Here is a 19,488-nt window from a genome sequence, read left to right as displayed (position 1 = left end):
TCTTAAACCTCAACTAGGTTTAAAGAAACCTGTAGACTGCCCTTCCCATAAAACTGAGAATGATGTGGAACAGACGCACTGCATAATAAACTAACCCAGCTCTCCGTGAAGCCCAGCTTAATCATCATCTTCTCCAGAAAACTCCACTCCACCTTGTCATATGCTTTGCTAATATCCAGCTTCAGGACCAAATTAGAGGCACCGCTACCCGATTTCATTTTGATTGAGTGTACCGTTTCGAATGCCATTATAACATTGTCATGAATGTGCCTTCTCGGAACAAAGGCGCTTTGATCTTGAGAGATCACCTTATCCAAGACACCCTTCATTCGGTTAACAATGGCTTTAGAAATAAGTTTATAAAGCACCGTACACAAGCTGATAGGTTGAAAATCTGAAGTTCGTTGCAGCTCTGGGACTTTTGGAATAAGACAGATTAAAGTATGTTTTGCCTCCCCGATATCTTTTCCTTCATTCAGAACACCCAAACAAAAATTACTAACTTCCTCCCCCACAATCTCCCAATATTGCTTGCAGAAACCTGCTGACAACCCATCAAAACCTAGAGATTTGGATGCAGCCATTTGCTTGAGAGCTGTCTCAATATCTGATCTTGTGTGCCATAAGTTTTCGGTTCATATCATCATCTACTCGCCTCACAACCTTTTCCAGAATAAGCTCTTGATGGTTACAATTCCCAGCTAAAAACAGACTGACAAAGTAATCCACAAATAATCTTTTAATGTCAACTCCCTCCTCAACCCAAACATCCTCTGAATTAAACAGACCTACCACCCTATTCTTACTTAGACTTGTAAATAGACCGGATCTTGATTCGGACCCGCTCCGGATCAGTGCTTTTTAAACAAGTTTGGATTGAAAATTAGACCCGTTGATCCGTTAACCCGTTTATTAAACGTATCGAATACTGATCGAGGTTGATCCGATCCGTTAAGGACCCAGATCCGTTTTAAAATAATGAAATAATATTTTTATAAATATAATATTATTGATAAATATTAAATAATATAATAATTATTTGGATAACATAAACGTCTAAATTGCGTCTAAAGATTATTTAATGAAGTTAAAGGTCACTGATGTCTATGTTCTTTTTATGCTCTTTGCTAAATACATTGGAGATCTAGTATTTTGAATATATTAGTTTATTGTTAAAGAGTATTTTGGCCATGTAATTCAATTTTTGATGTAAACCTTTATTTTTTGTTATAATATTTCATTAGTGTTTTATCAAAATTTATGATAAAATTAAGAAATTATTATTTAAAATTTGAAAATATTTATTATTATAAATGGATCCGATTAACTGGTTGGGTATCCGTTAACCCGCCGGATCCGGATTTGGATCTAGCTATCAAAGATCCAACGGGTAACGGGTCGGATCCGGATCTAAAATTTCTATTACATATCCGGATCCGGATCTAGGTCGATCCGCTCTAGATTCGGTCCATTTACAAGTCTATTCCTACTTCCTCTTCCCTTCGCAAAATTGTGAAAACACTTTGTATTACTATCACCGTTTCGGAGCCACTCAACTCTAGATCTTTGGCGCCACAACTCTTCTTCATATCTCTCCAATCTTTCTAGTTCCACCACCACTCCCTTTCTCTGTTATTGCGTCTCCAAATTAGTATCGTCAAATGGCAAAGAGTTCAACTTTTCCCTCAAACACCGAATTCTTTTTGGAATGTTGCCCACCTTCATTATGTTCCAAAGATCCATTTTATTCATACACCGCACTAATTTACTCATCGTCTCCCGCCCCCCCCCCCCCCCCCCCCCCGTCCCTCCCTTCTGCCTTCCAAGCATCCTCCAATACCTGCCGACACCCATCATCTTTCCCTAAAAAGTTTCAAACATCCGCCTTTTACCCTTCCTCCTTTTAATTAGTTCCTCCCCGTTCGTTGTAAGGAAAATTAGGAGATGATCCGAAGTGCCAAAATCAACATTGTGTACCTATAATTGGTTGAATAGTCGGATCGCCGCTTCATTGGCAAAAGCCCAATCAAGCCTCTCCATCATAGATCCATTGCTCTAAGTGAATTGTGGACCTTTGAAAGCAACGTCGTCCAACTTACAATGTTGTATTGCACTCCGGAATCTCTCCATCTAAGCCTCCGATCTATCTCTACCCCCAAATTTCTCTTCTGGTTGCAAAATTTTATTGGAATCGCCAAGGACAACCACCGGCTCATCTCCGTCTCCAACCACTCTTATGAGAAGGTCCCATGAAAACCGGCGAAGCTGCGTTGTTGGATTTCGAAGCTGCGTTGTTGGATTTCCATAAAAACCGATAAGGCGGACTCTACAATCATTCAGGATCACCACCGCATCTATATGTCCATGGGACTGACCTACCATGTACCTTCAAATGAATATTACCTTCCCAAAGTAAGCCCACCACTCGCAAACCTTTGCCTTTCCACAACATAATTAACAATTCGGAAAGCCCAAAGAATTGTAAGTCCGGGCCATGTCCAACTCAGTTTTCTTCGTCTCCATAATGAACATTATGTCGGGGTTATGGGCTCTAAGTAGTTTACCTAGAGCATGGAACTTGTGCAGGTCCCCCAATTAATCCCCGCACGTTTCAGCTTAATATGATCATTTCTCATGATGGGCCCTATGACCGGAGCCCATCACGGTTTTCTTCGAAGTAGAATTCTTGAGTATCGACACTTTACTCATAGATTCCACAGATCCAGCCCATCTACCACCTTTACCAACCATAAACCTCCTCTTATTGGATTTATTACAATTTCGGCCCATCAAAATTTCCATTCCTGCTACTACTCTTTACACCCTCAATAGGCATCTTACGGGCCCGATCCATCAAACCTTTTCTCATTTTTGAAAAGTGACAGACTGGGCCTCCATAACTGGAACCTCCACAAGCCCGTTTAAGTCTAAGATTGCCTTTCCTTTAGAAGGTTGTCGATTCCCTCCATCAGTACTAATTTGACTTGAATTCTGGGATACCTTCAAAGGTAATGAATCCGGAGAAATCACAACTTCTTTCCCCACACTCACTTCTTCTGCAAAGTTCCCTTCAATCACTCCTAAATCGAGATCCTCACCATCCGAGATAGGATCCAATCTAAGATTCTCCCTCCCAAATTGTTGAAGCTTCATCAATGCAGTTTTCAGAATTGTTGGATCCGATTTTCCAGCCACCGGGTCCTTTTTAAGTTTTTAACATTTTTCTTTTCACTTTTCAAAAAACATTTTCCTTTTCAAAAATAAAAAACATTTGATATTCTCTAGATTATAGTATCTCTAGTAGTGTAAGTAAAACTTAGTTTGTTTTGTTTTTGTAATGTCCTTCTCATGTCATAATCTTCTTATAAATGACTTTGAGAGGCTTGTTTACTTGTCCTTGGCTTTGTTTAGGCCTCTTTATGCCTTTTGGCTTCTATGATATTTGTTTCACGACCCAAAAAAAAAAACAAGCAAATCGATCACTGCGCCGACACTATAAGTCGAAGGGCAAAGTTAGACTTATATATTAAGAGGGGCCGAGTTACAAATTGAAGTCTAGAACATCCAAACTTTAAAGTTTACGATATCAAAGAGTAAAGCTCACGAGACTACCTCACTTGAAACTCGTTCATCTCAAACCGAATGAGGAATATACAAACTTTTAGTTGTAGCTCCACATTCATACTGAAAATCAGTATACAAGAGGAGGAAACCCTTCTAATGAGGACCCTTAAGTTGAGGACTTGTTGATAAATTTTCAGTTTATCCCACATTTCGATCTTATATCTACATCTTGACCGATCAGTTTATAGGTATTTATGAGTAGATCATTTCTCCAAATTTTCAGCTATATTGAAAATTGTTAAGGCATTCATAAGTGTGATTTATCAATTATGAATTTGAACGGTTCATATTTGACAGCTTTAGTTCGTCCATTAATTTGATCTAGTTTGTTATCTTAACGAACATCAATTTGGTTGAAAATTTGCAGAAATGATCTACTCATATAAACCTAAAAACTAAACGGATGAGATGTTAAAATGTGATTGAAAAATAAGTCTTTTAAACCATAAACCGAAAGGTCATCAACTAGTCCTCAACTTAAGAGTCTTTATTAAAAGGACTCCCGACAGAAGATATATACTAGTTTGTCTTTTGTTTAATTATGAACTCCCTTATTTAACTAGTACCTTACAATCTATACCACATTAGCACACGCCAAAGTGAGGGGAACAAAAGAAAAATAAAAAGCAGAGATCCAAACACAAAATTCCAATGAGGAAGTAAATCCAAACATGAAATTCTAAAACAAGTTCTGATAACTCTTACAACAACCATATGAATCTAAAGTTCTATCAGCCCCACATTCAAGTTTGTTTTTTCGACTGTCTCCCTTGTCATCGATCCATTCTCAGATCCACACCAACCCACATGTTACTTGCAGAGACGAGACGAAGGGTAGTACCACCAGTCCACCACCCTTGCTGGAAATCACTAAACAAGAAGCCATCATTTCACCATGATAACATTCATTTTGGAAATGCCAAGCCCGTGACAACAAATTTCAGCAACAAATTATATTAATAAGTATCAAAAAAAAAAAAAATTATATTAATCACTCATATACTGTCAACTATCTTCACCTCCTCTTCTTTCGCTTTTAAATAAATCTAGCTAGCCCCCCATTGTTTCATATTCTGAGTTCCAGTTAGTTACAGTCACACAGAAATACCAGAGCTAGAAAGAAGAATCTCATGGCTCCTAACACCCAGAACACCCCATTGCTAGATCACGACATTGAGGTTGCCGTTTCCGAATCCAAAGCCTCTTCCCCGACCTCTATCAGATCGTCCACCACCGGCGGCTGGCGGTCCGCCTCCTTTATTATAGGTATGTAAGCCTAATATTTTCACGATCTGCTGTTGCTTTAACTTCTTCAATTCTCAGTTTTCTGTGCTAGCTACAACTTACCTACCACTGATTGCTTGCTTAGGCTAGGGCACAGCTCTTTTATCTGTCGTAACTAGTAAAGTTTGTAAGCTTTAGAGCTATGCCTGCAGGAAGCCATTGGAAATGCTCTAATAGCTTCACGATATGTCATTGGTTTTTAGTTTAGGGTGCTCTGATGAGTCTGATCAGTAGAATATCAGGTGAGACTGATTAGGGTTAGTGTTCGAGTCTCGATCTGTTGTAGTCAGGGGCGGATCTAGAAATGTTTTCTTGCTTGGGCAGACTAAAACAACATTATCATTCATGAAAACAAAATTTTTACAAGCTACATTCGTCCTCGACGACTTTTCATGTTTTGAAAACGTTGCATCAATATTTCATTATCAATACAAGCAAAAAGTTGTAATTTTTTGTGGGCAAGATCATCAATGAGTTGTAATTTTGCAATAAATTTGTGAGAAAAGTTCATCTTAATTTATGAGAAATACAAAAGATGGGTGGGCATTTGCCCAGGCTTGCCAACATATAGCTCCGCCCCTGGTTGTAGTATAACTGACGTGCATGTTTTGGCTTATGTTGTTTTAGGGGTGGGATTTGCGGAGAGGTTTGCGTTCTATGGAGTCAGCTCGAACCTGATAACGTTTCTGAGTGGGCCGTTGGGGGAGTCGACGGCAACGGCGGCTGTGCACGTGAACACGTGGTCAGGAACGGCGGCCTTACTTCCTATGCTGGGAGCCATTGTCGCCGATTCATATCTCGGACGCTACCGTACCATCCTGTTCTCCACTATGCTCTACATCTTGGTTCGTTCATCCCTCTCCACATAACAAATCATAAATGAAGTTCTATGTCGTTTTCCCTAGCTCGTACAATGAAATTTTCGTTTGTTTTTCAGTATATAATCTGAGAATAAATCTCGTACAGTCATTCAAAATGTTATATGCGAGCTAGTGTTAGAGGAGAGAATGTGAAGTTTAGTATGACAGTCATGAGCACATGCGTACTCCATCATGGCATCATTATTGGCATCATTTTGTTACAAAAACATGTGTATTCCAAGAAAGAGGAAAACATATGAATAATCATCATTCTAGTATCTCGGACTCAAACAAATCATCATTCTAGTACTCGAACTCCCATTTAGTAATGAAAACGAAAACGTAGCTAAACATGTTCACTAGCTAATACCGCACCATCGAAAAAAAAAAAAAAAACTAATACCACGAGTGTGACTCGTGTTATTCACACTTTTCGTAATATCCAAGTACGTAATTTTAGTATTTTTTATGACCATGTCTAAAATGATAAATTGAGCCTAATTTAACAGTGATACCCCCCTTCTAAAATCTTTGTTAAGGATAAAGGCTATTGCTGTTAGGTTGCTGTTCATTGTTTTGGTATAAAGACGATCGATTGTAACCTTGGTAATAATTAATTTTTTCTCTGCATCACGTTCTCACAGGGACTAGGCTTGTTAGCATTTTCAGCCATGCTTCCTTCTCTCAGTGGTTTTGCATGCGAAAAGACCAGTGAATTCACTTCCTGTTACTCTCAGCTCGAAGTAATATTTTTCTACTTCTCTCTATATCTGGTAGCATTAGGGCAAGGTGGAAACAAACCTTGCATACAGGCTTTCGGAGCTGATCAGTTCAATGGACAAGATCCAGTGGAGAGCAAAGCCAAAAGCTCATTCTTTAACTGGTGGTACTTTGGTATCTGCTCCGGCTCCTTATGTACGCGATTGATATCAAGCTACGTGCAGGACAACTTCAGTTGGGTTCTTGGATTTGGACTTCCTTGCATTGTCATGATTCTTGGACTGTTTGTTTTCTTCTCCGGAACAAGAACTTATCGGTATAGCATCATAGGCAATGGACAAAGCCCTTTTCGCAGAATCGGTAAGGTATTTGTTGCTGCATTTAAGAACTGGCGAGCTAATAATACATCAGACACTTTCGGAAACATGCATCATCAAAGTTCTGAACAGTTCAAGTAAGAGGATTACATACACTCGAAGTAATATTTTTTCCTTAATGCTTAGTCTAGTATCCGATCCGCTTGCTTTGTATAATTTGCGTTCTTAATTCATTTGGCAGATTCCTCAACAAGGCATTGCTAGCACCAGATAGTAACTTGAAGGAAGACAGGAAGCAGTGTACTGTCTTTGAGGTAGAAGAAGCAAAGGTTGTTCTTAGTCTTTTTCCGATATGGAGTACATGCTTGGTGTTTGCAATTGTTCTTGCACAAATGCCAACTTTCTTTACCAAGCAAGGGGGTACCCTAGACAGAACAATTAGAGCAGGCCTTGACATTCCAGCAGCTTCGCTTCAGTCCTTTACAAGCCTCATCATCATATGCCTCATTCCTTTGTACGATCGCATTTTTGTTCCTATTGCAAGTGCTTTCACCGGAAAACCCTCCGGCATTACAACGCTACAAAGAATCGGAACTGGGATATCTTTATCTGCTGTTTCCATGATAGTTGCAGCTTTCATTGAGACCAAAAGACTTGAATCTGCTGAAGAGTTTGCTCTGCTTGATATGCCACATGCTACCATTCCAATGAGTGTGTGGTGGTTGATTCCTCAGTACTTGTTGATTGGAGTGTCTGATGTGTTCACGATGGTTGGTCTGCAAGAGTTTTTCTACGATCAGGTACCAAATGAGCTAAGAAGTGTAGGAGTTGCCCTCTACCTCAGTATATTTGGTGTCGGAGACTTTTTGAGCAGCTTTCTTATCTCCGCCATAGAGGAAGCAACCGGCGGAGAAGGCCGAGTTAGCTGGTTTTCCAATAATCTGAATCGTGCTCATCTTAATTACTTTTACTGGCTGCTCGCTGGACTCAGTATAGCGGAACTGGGTGTCTTCACATATTTTGCAAAATCATACAGATACAGAAGTGGAGGTACAATGTAGAAACCTAGAGTCCTCTGTGTACTTGCAATTAGTTCTGCAATTAGGATGTAGTAATTAACGTCCTTAATAGATAAAAGGAAATGATTATTGGCTGATATGAGGCCTAAGATTTGTGACCTCAATTCTAGGTCGGATAATGCTAGGTGAACCACTTTTTTATGAACCACCTAAAGCCTACCTTAGATGGCGGTTGATGTGGCAGTACCACGTCATCAAATCATATTTTTTATTTTGTTAATTTTTTTTTTTAGTATTTCTTAATTACAAAATTCATTGTTTTTCTTTTTAACTTTCTTGAATTGATCTTAATTAATGATCATATAAAATAAGAGGAAATCCAAAGAATGAAGGAAAACGTATGAAGCCACAACTACTGCACTTTGCAATATCGATCTTTGCTAGCTAGCTGCAACTGGGGTTACTCTGATCAACATTCACTTGATCAAGAGCATTTTAACATGAAGAATGATATAAACCCTAAAATCAAAATAAGCCAGGCTGATTGGAGGAAGAACTCGACGGCTTTTCTTCATCAGAATTTCTTTTCTTCTATCTCTCTTCTTCCCTGTCGTCTCAAGCCTCAATCGCTCAAGTATCTCACCACCTCTTCAATTAAACATCTCACATATATACTCGACAAGAAGTAAGTATGGAATGGAGATTAAAGATTTTTGAATAACCGCAGCAATTTGTATATAAATCAAAATCACTCCTCCCCCTAAACCCTAATTCCAAATTGTATTTGTGATTTCATACTCAAGAGTCAAGAATGTATGGCAGAGCTTTCTTCAACGACGCTTGCCAAGAAAACAAATTCAGATTGAGAAGGTGTTGATGAATTGAATAAGAGGTGAGAAGGGATGAGAGGAGAACAAACCTCGTTCGATCAAGTCGTCGCGCACATTATAAGATCAGGAAGAAAAAAATAGGATTTAAAAGTTTTGGTAAATTCAAGAAAGTTAAAAAGAAAAACAAGGAATTTTGTAATTAAGAAATATAAAAAAATAACAAAATAAAAATTATGATTTGATGACGTGGTACTGCCACATCAACCGCCACCTAAGGTGGGCTCTAGGTGGTTCACCAAAAGGTGGTTCATCTAGCATTACTCTTCTAGGTGTACGTCATGTCGATTTACAAAAACACATAACTAATTTGTCAAATCATGTCATGTATTACTTGAAGAAAAAGACTATCTTATTGAAAGATTAGAACCACCGAAACCCACAATTCGACGCCACCTAGCCGCCGTCGACCCAATTAAACCATGATCTAGGACCTACCTCCGCATCGTCTGAATGTCTTCCCATGCCACTAATCGTGATTCAGACTGCCCACCAGTCTGATAAAGTAGTCTGGGGTTCATATCCAAAACCAATTGGTGATGGATGGAGAGGCCCAAACCCTTATTAAACCATAGACAAAGTCACATATTCCCGATGTGGGATTGATATCTCAACACGCCCCCGCACGTGTGGCGAATTTTCAAGCCTAACACGTGGACAACATTTTGGGTGACGTGGAGTGCGTGTGGCCTTTAGGCTTCACACGTGGACGTGGGTAACCCACTCTGATACCATGATAAAGTAGACTGGGGTTCACATCCAAAACCAATTGGTGATGGATGAAGAGGCCCAAACCCTTATTAACCCACAGGTAAGGTCACATATTCCCATGTGGGATTGATATCTCAACACAGTCCACCACTAGCCAAATAGTCAGAGTGAAGCCGACGCCTGCTGCTTCAACAGTTTCTCGTTGAGGGAAACCTTAGTAGAGAAAAAGAGCTTATTTTTACACTACCTTCTTAAAAAATCCTTCAAAAAGTTAAAAAGGAAGAGTAGACTCCATTTTACACCACTCAACTACTGGACTAGTAGACTCTAGCAACTAGAATAATGATTTAGCAAGATATATTATGTGGAATCGAGAACAAATATTTTTATTTACTCACAAATTTTAGGCCTCATACGAGTGTCCTTAGATAAAACGATCAGTGTGTGTCATCTTGGTTATATATGTAATTTTAGATTGGTAGAGATTGGAACTGTGATGTGGTTTAAATTCGCAAGCATACATAGAATGACAAGGTTTTGCTTTCTTTATCACAGATGTGACTCATTTCCACAGTGAACAACGAGTGAATAGAGGACTAATTCCATTTCCACAGATGTGAACAAAGGACTTCCATAAACATAATATCATCATTATCATGGTTATAGACAAATGTGGAAATCTTCCATTTCCACAGATGTTACTCATTCCATTTTGTTCACTCGTTGGTCTTTTTCTCGCTACTTCTTCCCACCCTAGAGGAAAGAGGTACTCCATTTCCACAGATGTGTCTCATTACACGTAGAAGGTCATTCCAAAAGAAAGCATCTGCTCCAATAATCATGGTCGATCAGATAAATAGGTCTCTTTAAAAACACAACAGATGGCTACCCAAATATTCTCATGATTTTAGCCTCATCAGCTAATAAGCCTACTTAATTTGACTAGAAATTAAGATGATGGACCACCCAAGTACATTCCATGTTGATCAGATTACCACTCCATTTCCACAGATGTGACTCATTACATGCACGTAGAAGTTCATTCCAGAAGAAAGCATCTGCCCCAGTAATCATGGTTAGAGAAAGCGGTCTCTTTAAAAGCACAATAGATGGCTTCCCAAATATTCTCATGATTTTAGCCTCATCAGCTAAGCCTACTAAATTTGACTAGAAATTAAGATGACCACCCAAGTACATTCCATGTTCATCAGATTACCACATTATGTCGTCATTCCGTACTTGAAATCCATAACTATATATGCAATTTTTCATCATAATGTGATCATACCGTTTCTCCTTTTGGAAAATCTTGCATTACAATATTTCTATTGATGTTAGAGTAATTTTAGACCATTTTTAACTTTTTGAAATCTAACTTGTGGTGGTCGAAAATACCGTTTCGACCAAACTAACAGAGATTTGAACCGAATCATATATCATGTTTGGTTGTTTAAGCTCATTCCTCAACTTCAATGTATTACAACAATTTAGAATGTTATGTGATACCTATTGATTTTATATATATTTTGAATAAACTACACCGGCCTATATTTTTTGTATGTGATAATAGAAGAAAACAAATTAGCGTAGGATTCAGAGTTTCATCAATTTTGATATAAAATCAGAAAATCAGTTAGTATTGTAATCTCGTGAAGGGTAGACATTTCATTATTTGCTCAAAGCTGTGGATTGTTTTACTATAGTACGACATCCAATCAAAATATTATTTTGTTTATGATTATTATTTTCTCGATTAAGATATATAATTTTCTTTCCTTAAATGAGAAGATGACGTGGCGGGGCACCACATCGTTTGGAACCAGAATATAAAGGTTGCCTACCTCCCCCTGCAAAACGAGAAACGCATGCAATCCTACCCGGACGCGTGCCTCTACTGTTGAGGCTTGTGCTCCTCCTCCGCCAGTCGTGTGCTCCTCTCCGGCTGCGCCACTTGTATCCACCTTTCCCTCTTCCCCAATATATCTACTAATCGAATCTCCTCCCAAACCAAAGACAAAGATCGCCTTCCTCATTCTGCCTTCTCCTTTTCTTTAAACAATTAAAAGATCCCTATATCTGCATTGAGCCAAACCTCTCTGCATTTCAGTAATAATGGCCACTCCTCCTCAGCCTGACGACGACCTCAAAACCCCGTTGCTCCAAAACGACGTCGAGGCCGCCGTTTTGGACTACAAGCACCCCCCCACCGGCTCCGGCGGCTGGCGCTCCGCCATCTTCATAATCGGTAAAGTCTCTTACGACGTCGTTTTTTGTGGATTCGATTTTTCATTTTTTTGATCGGGTAAACAAGTCAAATACCACGACCTCTATCCTCTGTCGTAAGTGGAACTCACAACCTCCCATGTGTTATGGGGATACTATGCCACCAGGCGATTTTGGTTTTTGGTTTTGATTTTGTTTTGTGTCTGTGGATTTAGGTGTTGGATGTACGGAGAGGTTCGCATTCTACGGCGTCAGTTCGAACCTGGTGACGTTTCTGAGCGGGCCGTTGGGGGAGTCGACGGCGACGGCGGCGGAGAATGTGAACACGTGGTCCGGGACCGCGTCTTTGCTTCCGTTGCTCGGCGCCGTTGTCGCCGATTCGTTTCTCGGTCGCTACCGCACCATCGTTTTCTCTTCTCTGCTCTACATCCTGGTTCGTACTATTATCTCTCTCTAGCTCTCTCTCTCTCTCTTCACGTTTTCTGAGCTCTGCTAGTTTTTTTTTTCTCTGATGATTATGACCAGAAAACAAAAAACGCACTGTCGTTTTCGCAGTAGCTTCGAGTATATTATTGAATTTGTTATATTATGACATTATCGTTTTGAGAATGAATGCCGTAGGTTCCATGTGTTTGGTGAGAATATGTGACGTGAGGATGACTAGATGTGCACTTGCGCATACAGCTGGTCAGTTACTGTGACCAACAGAATTATGATCGATCTGTTAGATTTACGTTTGATTTACATTTAATTTACATCTAAAGGCTGAAAACAAAATAACTCTACTTAAAAATAGTTTTCTCCATCACAGTAATGTTTACCTAATCAGTAATTGACCAAAAGATTTATGGTTAGTCACCGTTGAATGTAAATTCAAGGATAATTCTCTTCACCCTTAGAAATAACTGAACTTAAAAATAATTTTTTTCATCCTTAGATTTACATCCAATGATTACTGACCATGAATCTCTTAGTCAATTACGGACTAGGGATGACTAGATGTGCACATGCGCATACAGCTGGTCAGTTACTGTGACTAAGAGAATTATGATCAATCACCATTAGATTTACATCTAAAGGCTGAAAACAAAACAACTCTACTTAAAAATAGTTTTCTCCACCACAGTAATGTTCACCTGATCAGTAATTGACCAAGAGATTTATGGTCAGTCACCGTTGGATGTAAATCCAAGGATAATTCTCTTCACCCTTAGAAATAACTGAACTTAAAAATAATTCTCTTCACCCTTAGATTTACATCCAATGATGACTGACCATGAATCTATTAGTCAATTACTGACCAGGTGAACATTATTGTCTCCACCATTAGATTTACATCTAAGGGTGACTGACCATAAATCTGTTGGTCAATTACTGACAAGGTGATCAGGACTACATGCCCATATTATGCATATTCTGTTTTGTTTTGCCTAAACTGTTTTTTATTTGGGATTTCAAAACTTGAACATTTTTCACAACTATGGTTCAAGTGAGATCAAGAAGCTGGTTGTTTTTGTTAATGAATAATGATCCTGCAATGACATGATCCTTGTGTTCATAGTTTTAAAACTTCGGTTAAATTGAGTTCAACAAGCTCATCGTTGCGTCAGTTCAAGTGAGTTCAAAAAGCTCATTGTTGCGTTGATAATCCTGCAATGAGATAATTGGTGTGTTAATAATCCTAAAACTTCAGTTGTACTGAGTTCAACAAGCTCATTGTTTTGTCACTTTGTGTATGGAGCTCAAATGTGGTTGTTGCCAATTCTTACCTTACTCACCTCGCCGGTCTAAAGCTAAATTGGTTTCTTTCAAAAACTATAAATCTATAGAGATCGATTTGCTTACTTTGTTTTTTAAGGAAGTAGACCAATAAATGTGTTTACTTTTTGGAATTAATGGTTATAAAGGTGACCTTAAGAAAAGTTATCTCTATGTCTTGTCCAGTTTGAATGCTAATTGTCCTGGGGTACTAAGATTGTGTGTCTTGCAGGGGCTAGGCTTGTTGAGTTTCTCGACTAAGCTACCTTCTCTCACTGGTTCTGATTGCGAAAACAGCAGCCAGTTGACATCATGTTATTCTCAGCTCCAAGTAATATTCTTCTACTTCTCACTATATCTGGTAGCAGTAGGGCAAGGGGGAAACAAACCTTGCATACAAGCTTTCGGAGCTGATCAGTTCGATGGACAAGATCCGGTGGAGAGCAAAGCCAAAAGCTCATTCTTTAATTGGTGGTACTTCGGTATCTGCTCAGGCTCCTTATGCACACGATTGGTATCAAGCTACATACAGGACAACTTCAGTTGGGTTCTGGGATTCGGAATTCCTTGTATTATGATGGCCCTTGGCCTATTTGTTTTCTTGTCCGGATCAAGAACTTATAGTAGTGTCGAAGGGGATGGGAAAAGCCCATATGCTAGAATTGGTAGGGTTTTTGTTGCTGCATTAAAGAATTCACGTACTACTCCTTCAGACCTGCCTCACCAAAGTTCTGAAAAGTTCAAGTAAGAGAATTTTCTGTCTGAGATTGTTTATTTATTACCAGAAGTTTTAATACTATATCTACACAAAGTCTGATGCATCTTTCACTTCAAAGATGCAAAAAGTTTATACATCATGTTGAAAATGGCTAAAACATCAGCATATCCATTAGTTTTAAGGGATTTTAATGAATCCTTATATATAAAGTTTCCAATTGTCACGTTACTGTCATGAGAAAACTCTCATTACTTGATACATTTCTGAATGTTTAATTGATTATCCTTCTATCTAACTTGAATCATCTAATCTGACAGGTTCCTCAACAAGGCATTGCTAGTGCCAAATAGTGAATCGAAGGGCTGTAGCAAGGTCTGTACCGAATCTGAGGTAGAAGAAGCAAAGGTTGTTCTTGGTCTTTGTCCGATATGGTGTACATGTCTGGTGTATGCTATTGTCCTTGCACAGATGTCGACTTTCTTTACCAAGCAAGGGGCAACATTGGACAGAGAAATTGCAGCCGGCTTTGAGATACCAGCTGCTTCACTTCAGTCTTTTACCAGCCTGATTATTATTCTCTTCATTCCTGTTTATGAGCGTATCTTTGTTCCGATGGCAAGTGCTTTCTCTGGAAATCCCACCGGCATTACAACACTGCAAAGAATCGGAACTGGGATATTTTTAGCTGCTCTTTCCATGATAGCTGCAGCTGTCGTTGAGTTTAAAAGGCTTGAAACTGCTCAAGAGTATGCTCTGGTTGATATGCCACATGTTACAATTCCAATGGGCGTGTGGTGGTTGATTCCTCAGTACTTGTTGATTGGAGTGTCTGATGTTTTCGCGATGGTTGGTCTGCAAGAGTTTTTCTACGATCAGGTACCAAATGAACTAAGAAGTGTAGGAGTTGCGCTCTACCTCAGTATCTTTGGTGTGGGAAACTTTTTGAGCAGCTTTCTTATCTCGGCCATAGAGGAAGCAACCAGCGGAGAAGGCCGAGTTAGCTGGTTTTCCAATAACTTGAATCGTGCACATCTTGATTACTTTTACTGGCTGCTCGCTGGACTCAGTGTAGTGGAACTGGCTGTCTTCACATACTTTGCAAAATCTTATCGATATAAAAAGAGAGGTAGTAGAGTATAAGTAGTGTGTACTCTCAAACACAGTTGTTTAGGAGCTCGTAGGGGTCTTTTCCTTTCTTTCAGATATCCTAGAGTTGATTCCTTCTTCAATAAGGAGCATTGCCATGGATTCTCTAGCAACTCTTTTGCCATCATCAGATTTAGCATTGTATCAAATGTAGCAAATGTAAAAATTTCGATCTAAATTGTTAGGAACATTCATCTGTAGGAATTATTATATTGTCTAGTGACTAGTCAATCAATAAAATCATGAACATGCATAACATTCTGGGCAGCTTTAGGAGAAACCTTGCTAAAAGTCCAGCATTCATGAGCAGATATTGAAGAAGAGCTCGAGAAAATCCTAAATTCAATCCGAAGTTCGTACGGACCCATAAGAAATGAACCATCTTATTCTTAATTTCTTATACCAATTCGACCCCAATAAAAACATCACACTGAAAACTCTATTCCCACAGCTGGAAAATAACTCCAACATCGCCTATAGAGAAACATGAACAGAGTTCTAGAGAGCTAAAACTAGCTATATGTGGAAATCAGCCTACTTCTCTTGATAATAATAGTGAAAACTCAACTTTCACACCTTGAATTATAACTCCAATCCAATCTTCCATAATCCGTAACTCCAACTTTCAGCCATAATCCATATAAATAAAGAGTGTGGCTATTGGGACCTCCAAATTTGCTCAATATACCTCTCATTCTCTCTACACCTCTTTTTACTTTTCAATATAAGCATTTACTCACGAGACCTCATTTCAAATTCCTAAAATAACCTTAGTTATTTATTGACATATATTTCAATCAATTAATTACCTCTTATTCACTCAGTAGACCTCTCATTCTTGTTTTTTTTCCTTTTGTTTTTCAACATCCATCATCCCTACCTTCATTTTTTTTTTTTCATGCAAGAAAATGTTTTATCATGAACTATTCTATGTATCTTTTTAATTGCTTTTCTCTTTTGTACATGTTATTTTTTCTCTATTTTTTTCTTTTGAATAATTTGATCTCTATTTTGTACCACATAATAAATTATTTCAATAAATATATATTTTCTATAATAGATATATATTATTATTATTTTTATATAAAAATATTTATGCCATTTGCAAGTATATGCGTTCAACATGTATGATAATACAAAGTTTTATGTCACATGATCGATATTGATTATAAACTATATGTATGCTTTAATAAAAAGAAATTGGAAAACAAAAATATATAAGGAAAATAATAAAGAATTGAATTAATTATTATTGAATTGGAAAGTCCAAAGAGAATAAATATAATATTTCATTTTGTATAATTATTGTCCTTAATAGTCATTATGTATGAGGATGTATATGTCATTTAATAATTCACAATAGAGTGAGGTCTAGTGAGCAAATTTAGAGGTCTCAATAGCCGCACTCATAAATAAATTGATATACTTTATTGAAAACTCAACTAACACACTTGAAAACGTAACTCCAAATCTCCAATGTTCCATGTAATCAAGTTCGTAGTATTTTTTGAGAAACTTTTTTTTTTTGTCATACTTGGAAATCATCTTTTTTTCTTCTTATCGGAAAAAAAAGGATCAATGATAAAAAGGTACTTTTAGAAGTAACAAATGATAAAACTGTTAATAAATGTTCACTGATCATAAAATAGTACACTTATTTAAATCCCTTAAACCGTTACCCATGAAAATAAAAAAAATTACGATCTATACCACTGACAAAAACAGTTGATTCTCTCTCTCTCTCTCTCTCACATCAGTGGCACTACATCTTCTCCGATCTATGGGCCACGCTCCTTCCTCCACGTCTCCGACGCCACCGTCCTTGCCCAGGCCCGCGACCTCGACGAGAAGCTTCGCCGGAATAAGGAGGTGGGCCCCCTGGCCGGGGTGCTCGTGGCCGTGAAGGACAACGTATGCACGGCGGAGATGCTGTCCACGGCAGGGTTGAGGGTTTTGGAAGGGTACACGCCGCCGTATGATGCTACTGCTGTGAGGAAGATTAAGGAGCTGGGTGGGATTGTGGTCGGCAAGACCAATTTGGATGAGTTTGGAATGGGCAGCACCACTGAAGGCTCCGTGAAGTTGTGGATGAGTTTGGTCAAAATCATAAATTCAGTGAAGTTGTGGAGATGAAGAATATTTGGAGGATGATTCCAATAGCTGGGTTCACGTCAATGGAGTTTTCTACTTAGGGGATTTGAATAATGCTTTGAACTCTACCTGATAACAAGGTTAGTTGGTCCTTTGGAAACTTTTAAATTGTGCCGGTATCTGTTCATCGTTCGTAAATGATATAATAGAAAAGTGGTGACCTTCATTTGGTTGCAATTAAGGTAAAGATCTATAAGTGAGCATATAGTATCCAAAGAGAACTGGTTGAGAGTAGTGTTGATCAAGTTTTGCTCTTTTTGGTTCGTTAAGTGAATAAGGCATGTCTGGACAAATGTTTTCATGCTCTTTGGTTAATTGAATTGTTTGATTGATTGATTATAAAACGTAGAGCTAGAGAAACTGAGTTGCTCTAATAGTTGAACAAAGTTGTATTATTACTGTTATTGTGGTGAAGTGAGCTGGAGTGTTGGGTGTCCTGATAAATTTAGGTACACCAAACATGTCATAGATTGTTACATGAATAGTTACATAGATGAATAGTTATATAGATAGTTACATGAATAGTTACAAGGATAGTTACATGGATAGTTACATAAGCAGGTACACAAGTGTAACATGTATGTAACTACCCAGGTAACTATCAATCTGTAGTTATATTGATAGTTACATAGATGGATAGTTACATAAAATAGTTACATGCATAGTTACATGGATAGTTACATGGATAGTTACATGAAATAGTTACATGGATAGTTACATAGTTAGATAGTTACATGCATAGTTACATGTATAGTTATATGCATAGTTATATGGATAGTTACATGCATAGTTACATGAAATAATTACATGCATAGTTACATGGATAGTTACATAGATGAATAGTTACATGGATAGTTACATGCATAGTTACATAATTGATAGTTACATGGATAGTTACATAGATGGTTACATGGATAGTTACATGGATAGTTATATGCAAAGTTACATAGATGGATAATTACACGGATAGTTACATAGATAGATAGTTACGTGCATAGTTACATAGATGGATAGTTACATGCATAGTTACATAGATGGATAATTACATGGATAGTTACATAGATGGATAATTACATGGATAGTTACATGCAAACTACGTGGATAGTTACATAGATAGTTACATGCATAGTTACATAGATGGATAGTTACCATGCATAGCTACATGGATAGTTACATAGATAGTTATATAGATGGATAGTTACGTGGATAGTTACATAGATAGATAGTTACATGGATAGTTACATAGATGAATAGTTACATGCATAGTTACATGGATAGTTACATAGATGGTTACATGCATAGTTACATAAATGAATAGTTAAATGAATAGTTATACGCTCTCGGATTATTCAACTGTTCCCGACTGAATGCAAATAACATTACTGGGTTTCTATCAATTTTTAAGATAGCATTTAAACTCAGAACCAGCATAATAGGTCATCATGAAAAGGTAAAAAAAAAGCTTTCAGCCTTTCAATGAGGTACCAGTCCAAGGCTCCAAGCTTATGCCATAACTCAGAGAATCAGCTCACCAAGCAAATAACACTTTCTCATAAGGAGTATGGAGCAGAGAATTTGAGCCTCTTTTAACAATTGGTAAACAATGACACTGGTTGAGATTTATAATATGAAACTAAACATCACAGTTATCATTGTGGGAGGGAGAAAAACCACAACACATTGGCGACAAGTCTAATTTCTGACTACTTGACCGAGCTCTGTTAACAACGATGAAGAAAAAAGTATGAAACCAACATTAAATCTTTATTGTTACAACCAAAAAAGAGTACGACCTAACATGTGGACTTGTTTTAGCAAAAGACACAAAAGAGGAGAGACGACCTACATTAGTACTATCTCAATGTCTCCCTCCCTTGGTCAGGGATTAACTCCTCCTCATGGCTTGAGATCAAGAGCCAATCCAATCTTGGCGCTCTTCTCAATGGCTCTGGTGTCTACCTCTCCAGAAATGGTGAAAAATGATTTTGGGCGCCACTCATGCTGGATAAGAGCATTGGCCTTGCCAAAGTTGTTCACACGTGCCTTGACAGAGGTCAATGAATCTAGGGG

General features: G+C 38.2%; 1 protein-coding gene across 1 annotated transcript; it reads left to right on the top strand.

Moving 5' to 3' along the window:
* Positions 1-4,725: 4,725 nt before the first annotated feature.
* LOC101310523 lies at positions 4,726-17,400 on the top strand. The gene is made up of 10 exons (XM_004301378.1): positions 4,726-4,890; positions 5,536-5,753; positions 6,413-6,942; positions 7,047-7,855; positions 11,530-11,667; positions 11,861-12,078; positions 13,636-14,147; positions 14,439-15,247; positions 15,324-15,408; positions 17,025-17,400. Exons 1-10 carry the CDS (start codon positions 4,755-4,757, stop codon positions 17,398-17,400), a joined length of 3,831 nt encoding a protein of 1,276 aa, XP_004301426.1. The 5' UTR covers positions 4,726-4,754.
* Positions 17,401-19,488: the final 2,088 nt, after the last annotated feature.

The sequence above is a fragment of the Fragaria vesca genome, linkage group LG5, assembly GCF_000184155.1.
Source record: "Fragaria vesca subsp. vesca linkage group LG5, FraVesHawaii_1.0, whole genome shotgun sequence".
NCBI lineage: Eukaryota > Viridiplantae > Streptophyta > Magnoliopsida > Rosales > Rosaceae > Fragaria > Fragaria vesca.
This window is presented reverse-complemented; position numbering and strand designations above follow the sequence as displayed.

What these genes read in the sequence shown, in the direction of transcription:
- LOC101310523 (XM_004301378.1), top strand. Translation starts at nt 4,755, where the DNA reads ATGGCTCCTAACACCCAGAACACCCCATTGCTAGATCACGACATTGAG. An exon ending in CCACTATGCTCTACATCTTG is followed by an intron (nt 5,754 to 6,412) that starts GTTCGTTCATCC and finishes ACGTTCTCACAG; the next exon opens with GGACTAGGCTTGTTAGCATT. An exon ending in CAAAGTTCTGAACAGTTCAA is followed by an intron (nt 6,943 to 7,046) that starts GTAAGAGGATTA and finishes TTCATTTGGCAG; the next exon opens with ATTCCTCAACAAGGCATTGC.